At 39.6% G+C, this 10,191-nt stretch overlaps 1 protein-coding gene across 1 annotated transcript; it reads right to left on the bottom strand.

Moving 5' to 3' along the window:
* Window positions 1-2,119, bottom strand: LOC142641441 (CBS domain-containing protein CBSX5). Its single transcript, XM_075815878.1, has 2 exons — window positions 1,616-2,119; window positions 1-1,048 (listed from the first exon to the last, which is right to left on the bottom strand). The coding sequence occupies exons 1-2, from the start codon at window positions 1,981-1,983 to the stop codon at window positions 205-207; spliced, it is 1,212 nt and encodes a 403-aa protein (XP_075671993.1). The 5' UTR covers window positions 1,984-2,119; the 3' UTR covers window positions 1-204.
* Window positions 2,120-10,191: the final 8,072 nt, after the last annotated feature.

The following is a 10,191-nucleotide window of genomic DNA, read 5'->3' as shown; positions in this document are numbered from 1 at the left end:
AAAAGCAAATTAAAATGTGTATTTAGGGAAAAAAAGACACAGACACAAAATTAATCATACAAACAAAGACCCAACTTCAATAATATTAAGAACAAAAAAGTCTCATATTCACAACACTTTCTTGCTTTTTAACCTTTTCCCCTACCATCATCTTTAGCCCACCACCAGATAATGAGGATGAGCCCAAAACTTTACTTAAACATTCTAACCCATTGACCCTAAATGTTCCCTGAAAACCTTTAACATTTCACAAAATGTGACAATTCCAACCAAGCTACAATCATCCTCAATAACCCAAACATAATTCACACGATGAGCAATTGCTTGAATCATCACTGCCACCAAAGAACTCTTGGGATGACAAACTATTGCCTCTGCCCTCCTCACCATCCTGGCTGAGTAACTCATAGACCTGCTATACTTTCCTGACCTTGGAGGAGATAATGAAGACTCATCATCAGATGAAGATGATGTGCTACTTGAATAAGCTGATTGAATATAAGCTTCCAACATGCCATCTAGATTCTTTTCCTTCAACCTTGCTTTAACCAACCTGACTAAATCTTCTGGAGGCCCTCCACAATCAATGTAGGCCATTAGGTCCCCAGAGGACAAGGTTGTGATGGCTGCAGCAACCGTTTCGTCGCAGCAGGCGAGCGTGAAGGGCGAGATCTCCCCTATCAAAGTTCCCTCACTGTCAACAACAGCAACAGAAGTTTGTTCAGCTAATGAACGTGATATAGATTTTACTGCTGATGAGGCTGGAGAGTGATAGTCAATGGCTAAGATGTCAGTGTTGATAATGCCAAGAGTGTCAATAGAGAGTGCTGGAATTGGAGAGAATAGGCCAATGGAGCTGAGGAGGAATCGGATTATGTCCTCTTGAGTTAGCCAGCAGTATTCAAAGCCGTTGTGGATGGTAGTTGCAAACCCTGTGGTTGATGGCTTTTGAAGCTGTTTTCTTCTTGAATAGTTGCTTATTCTGGTTTGTATTGGTACCACTAGGTTCTGGGTTCCCTCAAGGATGAGATCAATGGCTTCTAATAAGCTGAAAAAGAACAAAAATCACAGATCCATGTTATGCAAGAAACAGAGGAGGCTTGGATAAATTGGGTCAGATTTTACATTAAAACTAGAAATATTACATGGAAATGACAAGAATGCTTTTAATTCATGAAATTAAACAAAAACAAAGAAGAGAATTATCTTAATGGGTCTGGAAAAAATCAAATAGAAAACTTTTAACTTCAATCAGAATTGTCTGTAACTGAAGAAATGAAAATTAAACGGTTTACATCTATGAAATAATTAATGAATTTTCTACCCTGCTTGATCAACAAATATATTAGTAAAAAAATAACAACCTAACTAGTGTGAACACCCCTTAAATTTCAGCAAAAGAACTAAATCACACAACTCATGAACTTCAATCAAGCATTTAAAATCATGAAAAAACTCCTATAGGGACATTAAAATCGAAATTTAAGGAAAACCCAGATGAGTCCTTGCGTTGAAAAAAGTAAACAAACTCAAAAAATAGATAAATTTTGTGAACATCAAGAACATAAAATGGACAAAAGATCCAAAATTTGTGACCAGTGTCAATGAATAGTACCTTGAAGATGGTTCCAAATGCATCACGAGTCCTGGAATCTTTGGCAAGATTGCAGAGACAGGTGCCTTAAGAGCTGTAGAAGGAGACAACAAGCTGTCATCTTTGCAAAGATAGCATATCACATCTACCATGCACACCTTGCCAACACATGTACATGTACAGCTCCGGTGATCACCACCAACATTAACTGAGACTGAGTGAGCAGCGTGGTGATCAGCACAGTCCCATATGCTGATGAAGTTGTCTTCAGAGTTTCTCAAAGCAGCCAAGGCGTCAGCAATGGTGGCTGAGATGGGTAAGGACCTCAAGGCTGGCTTGCCAAGACAGAGGTCTGATATTACCACGTGTGCCAACAAGCTCACTGCCATGCAAAAACTAGCTAAGTGATATACCTGTTTTTGTTTTGTGAAAACAAAAACTTCAGCTAAGAGAAACTGAGAAGTGGGTTTGCTTGTGCTAGCCTAGCTTTTAGAGCTTGCGGTGGTGGTGCTGAGCCTTTGTGTTTGTAACGAGAGGCAGAGAGGGTATTTAAATAAGAGAGAGGGTGAGAGACACTTGGGTGCAAAATGTGAGTACGGCAAAAGTACCAAAATTTGTGGGGTCCATCATTTCTTTTGGCCTCATTTTATTTTCTCTCTGATTTAGAGGACACATGACAGCTAAGATGACTGCTTTTTTATCTTACCAAAAATTTGAAAATAAGAAGAAAAAAAAATTAGAATTACAAAAATTTGAGCAACTTTTTAACAGTGCAAAGTGTGATAGGTAAAAAATAATAATAATAATAATAATAATAATAATAAATTCGCATGTAAATAATTGCTATCTACCTTTAAAATATGATAAAATAATTATAAAATAATTTGTAATCCGGAACCTATTCAAAATTAAAACTAGTACTTTGAGTTAGTGCAGGTGGGTATCCATTGGGTGCTGGACTTATCTGGTCTGTATATGCAGTGTGGAAAGTGTAGGGTCCTTTTTTATTATTATTTAATATTAGAGATCATATTAAGGATTAAAGTGTGGTAGGTTTCTAATTAAGGATTAAACCTGGATTCAGGAGCTATTTCACGTAGATTCGACGAGATTTGATTGGATCTAGCGAAATCTCATCGAATTCGATGAGATTACCGTTATATCTAGCGAAATCTCATAGATTTTGAGCCGGATCTTGGTTTTTCTCACATTTTCTCGCAATTTCCTCGCCATTTTCTCAGATCTTTAACGCCAACTGATCTATCCGCCACTCGTTGAAGTCTGATCCACCTGACCCGTTTACTTCGACAGTCGGTGGCGGGTGAGTTTTTCCAAAACTCAATTCCTTCGGGTCGGTTTCGGGTTGGGCACAAACCTGACTCGTGGACAGCCTAATCTGAAGTGAGGTAGAGAAAAAAAAATCATTATAGCATTAAGAACAAGACTTGTAACCAAATTCAAAAGAAGCATATATATATATATATATATATATATATATATATATATATAAAGATTTAGTCTCCTCGGCAACGATTCATTTCGTGCAAAACAGTTTCATTCTTGTTTTCTTTTCATCTGGGCTCACTACAATTACTGTATGATTCATTAAAACCTTGTTTTGTTTAGCTCACTCTCTATAAGTTTATTGTATTGGGCTCTTTGGATTGAGAATCAAATCTAGTCCTTACATATATATATATATATATGATTCACTGCAACCAAGAAGTTAATAGTAATAAAAACTTAAAGCTATTTCATATGAAAAAAAAAAAACAAAACTTAATCTATTTAGTAAACTCAATTAAGAACATCTTAACTATAAGTTAAATAAATAATAAATAAACTTTCAAATGGATTTATTAGTGGATACAAAATCTCAAATATAATATTTACATTAAGAATAAATTCAAACTTGTTAAAAAATAAATTAATTAAACTTGAACTTTTTAATAATACTTAATTACGATTCCAAGCTTAACTTATACTCAAAGCAAATTTCAACAAATCAATATTGAAATTTGCAAATTATCTCAGCTTGAATTTGCGTGTTTGAATAGCACTTTCTTTTTTTCTTTTTTTTGAGGGGAAAAAATAACTTTTATAACAGATGAAATTGATATACAACAGAGATAGCAAGAACCATAAGCAAAACAGAGCTGCATTACATGCTTTCTATAAGAATTAGGGAGGAAACCATAGAAGGATTCACTCCCTTCCATAATGATGTGGTATTGCTCCGCCTAGCATTCTAGGCAAGCTCATGGGCGACCCTGTTATAGTCCCTTTTCAAGTGTTGAAAGCTGCAACTAGTGAAGGTGTCTCTAGCAAGAAGGATTCCTTGGATGAGATGGCTTGATGCACTGCCTGTGCTGCCTTCATTGATGGCTTGGATGACATTAAGTGTGTCAGACTAAAAAATGACCTAGGCAAGCTCCATTTCTTGAGCCAAAAGAATTCCTTACTCAAGGGCCATCATCTCCACCACCTCAGCAAAGAATTGAGCTTGAAGGACTTTGTTGAGTGCAGCGATAGAGTGGCATTTGTCATCCCTGATTATGACCCCAATGCTGGAGTTCTTGCCATTGTTGGCAAAGGCACCATCAACATTGATTTTAAAATATCCATTGGGTGGTTTCAACCATCCACAAGAGAGAGGTCGTCGAGGAAGGAGGGTTTGATGTGGCTGCCTCTTTAAAATCTGTCAGGATGCTTCTTCCCATATCCATTACTTGCTTTGGGTTGGAACCTAGTTCGTCATGAAGAATTTGGTTTCTGTTGAACCAAATAGCCCAGGCAGTGACAAAAAAAAAAAAAAGACTCTAAAGCCTCTAAGCAGCCCTCTGAGATGAAGTGCAAAGCTGGGTCCAAAAAGTTCCAACAACCCATAGGGGGGAGAAAGTCTTTCTTAGGCCAAATCTGTCAAACCTGACAGGTAAAGTCACAAGAAAGGAGTGCATGATGGAGAGTTTCAGGCGCATTCCCACAAATAGGACAAATATCATAAGTATTAATACTTTTGAGCTTAAGGTTCTCAAATGTAGGGAGACCATTGACACAAGCTCTCCAGGCGAAGACATTTTTTTTTTTTTTTTTGTAGGGAGCTTTAAACGCCACAAGTTTCGCCATAACGAGGCTTTTGGGTCTCCTGTTGAACTCTCTCCTTCCTCTGAATTGTCAATCAGCTTTGAGGCAATGTGGTATGCACTTTTCACAGTAAATTCACCTTTCCTGTTACCCAACCAAATGATGCTATCGTCAAACAGGTTATAACTGAGGGGGATTTTGAGTATTGTCTCAACCTCGAAGGGGAGGAAAGTAGCTCTAAAGGTATCAATCTTCCACCATCTTATGTCTTGATCAATGAGGGCAGAAACCATTGGGTATTCGACTAAGTTGCTGGGGGGGGGGGGGGAGAGATGACCTTATATGTAGAAGGGGTGGGCAGCCACTTATCATCCCAAATATGAATGAGCTTCCCATATCCAACCCTCCATCTAGTGCCTTCTTTGATTACCCTTAGGCTGCTATGTATGCTTCTCCAAGAGTAAGATGGAGAAGTACCAAGCTTTGCATTGAGGACATCCCTACTTGGGAAATATCTAGCTTAAAGCACTCTAGCCACCGAAGAATTCGGGTTGGTTAGAATTCTCCATGCTTGCTTAGCTAGCATTGCGAGATTGAAAGCTTAAAGGTTGTGAAAGCCCATACCTCCCTTGCTTTTTGATTTACACATCCGTCTCCAACTAACCCAAGCCACTTTTGATTCCTAATCCTTTTGACCCCACCAAAAGTTCCTCATCATGCCCTCTAAGTCGTCGCAAAGCCCCTTTAGGAGCAGAAAATAGCTCATTGTATAGGTTGGCACCGCTTGAGCTACTGCCTTAATCAAAATTTCCCTCCCCCTATTGAGAGAAGCTTTCCCTTACAACCAGCCAGCCTTTGCCCCACTCTTTGTTTTATATCTACAAAGACCAATGATTTTGATCTACCAATTATGGAAGGTAGTCTAAGATATTTTGAATGGCGAGAGTCTTGCATCGGCCCCAAAATGGCAATGGTGTCATCCTTTGTATCTTGGGATGTGTTTGGAGAAAAGAAAATTGATGACTTGTCTGTGTTTATCTTTTGTCCTGATGCTTCCTCATAAATTCGATGTATTTTCTTGAGCTCCCAGCATTCACTAGCGGCTTTGCTGAATAAAATACTATCGTCTGCGAAAAATAGGTGGGTTATTTTAGGACAGCCCCTGCAGACCAAGAGCCCATTAATGAGCTGGTTTCTGGCAGCTCCCTGGATTAGGCTGAATAGACCTTCAGCACACAAGAGGAACAAGCTAGGAGATAAGGGGTCCCCTTGGCGAAGACCCCTAGTAGGGATAATGTTCCCATAAGTAGCCCAGTTTTATGATTACTGAATATGAGACTAATATTATGCACTGCATGATCAAGTTAATCCATTTATGATTGAAGCCCAATCTCTCCATTACACTTTTGATGAAATTCCACTCAACCGGGTTAAACGTCTTGCTCATATCTAGCTTAATAGCCATGTAGCTGTCCTTACTCGAATTTTTGTGGTTTAAATAGTGCATAAGCTCAAATGCCACCAAAACATTGTCCGTAATGAGTCGGTCTAAAGTGAAAACACTTTGATTCTCCGAAATAAGTAGCGAGAGGAGAACTTTAAGGCGATTGGCGAGAGTTTTTGAGGTGAGCTTGTATATCACATTATATAGGCTGATTGGTCTGAACTCCGTCATGCGCTTAGGGTTCTTAGTTTTCGGGACAAAGGCAATGTTAGTTTTATTAAGTTCCCCAATTGGAAGGTTATGGTTTAGCACATTCAGGACCATGTTGACCATATTGTCCCCCACAATACTTCAATACTTCTAATAGAACACAGCAGGAATGCCATCAAGCCCCGATGCTTTTGTGGGGTGGATTTGTTTAAGGGCAGAGACTACTTCTTCTTTTGTGAAATCTTTAGTCAGCTCTACGTTCATCCCCTCTGTTACTCTTGTTGGTATGACAACTGTGATTTCATCTATATTGCTCGGGTTGGAGGAAGCGTAAATGAATTCAAAGTAAGATGAAGCAACTTTGACTATACTCTCTTTCTCATCACACCAGACTCTATTATGATCCCATAGGCTTGAAATTGTATTCTATTTTCTCCTCTCTGAGGCCTGGGCATGGAAGAACTTTGTATTCCTATCTCCCTCTCTTAGCCAATGTGCTTTAGATCTTTGCCCCCAGTAAAGTTCCTCATCATCTAGTAAGTTATTAATTTCCTTCCTCAGACTATTAATTTCTACACTCAAAGATCCATCACCATTCAGTTGAGATAGGGAGGATAGAGTTTTCCTCTTCTCCTGGAGCTTTTTTGGAATCTGCACATACACCATGGAGTTCCAGGTTGCAAGCTTTGCTGTACAAGCCTAAATATTCTAAGTCATGCCTTCAGGGGTATCAAGGCAACTCCCCATGCCCCAGCATGTTTCAATGACTGTTTCACAATCTTCTCTCTTTGTCCACATGGCTTCAAAATGAAAACGCTTTCCCCGGGGTTGGTGAACTTTGGAGAGGTCAACTAACATTAAAGCACAGTGATCCGATGTTGAATTGGTAAGGTGATGCACATTTGTCATCCCAAAATTTGTTATCCAATCCGTGGTTGCCAAAGCCCTATCTAATGTCAAGCAAATTCTAGCATCCCCTTCCTACATGTTACTCCAGGTGAAGTTAGGTCCAAGATAACCCAAGTCTTGAAACCCACAATAATCAACTACATTTCTAAAGCCTGTCATTTGGTGTTAGGATCAAGTGGCACCACCAAATTTCTCCTCCATACAAAGGATTTAATTAAAATCCCCCAAACAGAGCCATGGTAATTGAATTTGATTATGAAGGAAAGCTAGAAGGTTCCAAGACTCATACCTTTTATGTGTGTCCGGGTGGCCATAGAAGTCAGTAACTCTCCATTTGAAGCTGTTTTCTAGTTCAATGACCACTGCATCTATATGATTCTTTGTGAAAGACTTGGTTTCTAAATCCACCTCTCTAGATCAAAGGAGGGCTAGGCCTCCACTTCTACCAATGCTTGGGACGATAAGACCATTGGCTAGGCCAACTTTATTTTTGATTTTCTCCATACGCTTTGTTCTTGATTTTTTCTCTGATAAGAAGACAATACTGGGACTCCAACACCGCATCATGTCCTGCAGCACTTTGACTAACCGGGGTGTCCCAAGTCCTCTGCAGTTCCAACTCAGGAGACTCATGGCTCCCGGCGGTGCTGCCTAGCAGCCACCGCCGATTCCTCCAGTGCCTCAGTTTTGGTCTTTGTGCTGAATTCACATCTTCTTTTAGTAACACTAATGCCTTCCTCTTCCTCTAAATCTATTTTTCCTTTTCATTTAAGCCCGACTATATTTACCTGAGTGGGAAATTCTTGGGCCTGAGCTTCGGTCTTCGCCTTTTCTCTTACCATGCGTTTCCAGCTCCCTTTTCCTATTGTGATGTTTCCGAAACATTGACCCAGAGTAGGTTCCACATCCACTTTGTTATTTACTTCTTTCCGTGGGCTTTTTCTAGTGGGCTTCCGTGGGCTAGTGACTTCCTTCATCTCCACCTCACTTTGGATTGGTTAGCCCACTATAAATAAAATATCCTCTATTACTCCTTTCCCGCCCGAATAATTTGAAACAGCCTTAGTGGGTAATGAGTTGATAACATCACGTGCCTCTGACGTTCAGCTTAATTCCTGTACCATCAGAGCTGATCTGTCGCCTTCTCCTTCACTTCGGTTTTCATGCATAGGCGGGCAGCTTGACATACCATAAATCCCCGTATTTTCTGGGTTTCCTGGTTTCGCGTTACCTCCTTAGTTTGTGCTCCGATCACCACTCTTCGTCATAGACTTGATGATGGGTTTTGACATGGATTGGCTATTAGCTCTACCCCGTTCCTCACTTCCCGTTTCACGGCCTTCACTGGACATTCCTCTTGATTTGTTGATGCCTACTTTAGCGGAGTTGTGCGCCCTCATCCACTCCCTATATTGCCTCGGTGTACTCTGCCAGTTTGGGTGTTTAGAACAATACCTATCATCGTGACCTATTCTGCCACAAAGATAGCACAAGGTTGGGAGTCTTTCATATTTAAAGCTCACCCAACACGTTTCCCCCTCCATGTTTACTATCTTCCCCTTTCTCCGAAGGGGTTTGTTTATGGGGAGGTCAACTCTAATTCTCATATACTTCACTTGATCAGATTGGGTGGCACGCTTATCTCCTTCTATAAAGGGCCCCAAGCTGTTCCCCAAATCTCGATGCACCTCTTCAGACATGAGCTCAAATGGAAGACCCTATATTTGAACCCAAAAAGGGGAGTGGGTGAAAACGATATTTTCAGTTGACAGACCCTTCGACCATCTGCATAACAAGAGTAGGTTGTTGTCAAAATTCAAGGATCCATTCTTTTCGACCCATTTTATTTGATATTCAGAGGTGAACTTGAACTAGAGGATGTTACTCCCCACATCCACTATCTGCAAGTCCGACCCCATTTTCCAAGCTACTCTAAGCGTGCTTTTTAGTGCCCATTGATTCTGGTATCTGTCCGAGAGAAGTCTCCCAAACAGGCTCAGTGAACATTCTTCGAGCAAGTCAGCTCTACATCTCGTTGTAATAGCAATTCCTTCCTCTTCTTCCTTTGTGAGCCTCAGACTTTGTAAACTGTCAACTACTAATTGTTCCATAAGAGAGAAGAGTATTAGCAAAGGCCCTAACTATTGAGTGGTAAGGAGAAAAGTCTCTGTACCGAGAGAGAGAGAGAGAGAGAGAGAGAGAGAGAGAGAGAGAGAATTAAGTGCTCTCACACCTTTGTTGGAATGTGATTTGGGTATTTAATTAAAAGACCTATTTTGAGGGTACAATGAGAAATTTTTAACCATTTGAATCCATAAGGGTTTAGTTTGACAATTCATATCCCTCAAAGAGAGCTAATGGAGGAAACTGGACAGTAATATTGTAAGTAACTATTTTGTCAACTGACTACATAATGAGTTACATATGGTATACTTATTACTTAGTGTATCTAAACACTATTTCCCATAGGCGTAGGTCTCAAACTTGAATAGCACTTTCTAGTTGCAAGAAAGTATCCAAACACAAATTACAAGAACGCTATACACGTGAAGCTTTTTTGGGTGATATGTGACTGCCTACAGGGGACCATAGTCAAACGGAACTAGTCACCGCGTTCCTCAATTGTAGGCCTTTTCACTTCAAGACGTGTAATGAATATGATACGCGTTAAACAAATAACTCATCTCTGCAGCTGACATGTTATACGCGTTCTGTTTTGTTTGTAAATAAAAATTATCCCAACGGCTGTCGTTTTATTAAAAAAAAAAATCCCAACTACGTGTGGTATTTTATTTTTCAATATTTCATTCCATTTAATATTTTGAGGAAATTTTTCTTACATTTAATCTAGGCTTCTAAAGTCTAAACCTAATAGTTAATTAGAGTAAGCATCCTTTAATAAAAAAAAATGCCCAGTATGCATTTGAATAAGAGTTTTCTTGATTCTTTA

This window comes from Castanea sativa, chromosome 6, assembly GCF_040712315.1.
Source record: "Castanea sativa cultivar Marrone di Chiusa Pesio chromosome 6, ASM4071231v1".
NCBI classification, from domain to species: domain Eukaryota; kingdom Viridiplantae; phylum Streptophyta; class Magnoliopsida; order Fagales; family Fagaceae; genus Castanea; species Castanea sativa.
Note: the sequence above shows the minus strand (reverse complement) of the source record. Positions and strands in the feature narration are given on the sequence as shown.

Excerpts from the sequence above, each read along its gene's own strand:
- LOC142641441 (XM_075815878.1), bottom strand. The coding sequence starts at position 1,983 with ATGGCAGTGAGCTTGTTGGCACACGTGGTAATATCAGACCTCTGTCTT. Across the intron at positions 1,049-1,615 it reads CATTTGGAACCATCTTCAAG|CTTATTAGAAGCCATTGATC; the intron begins GTACTATTCATT and ends GTTCTTTTTCAG.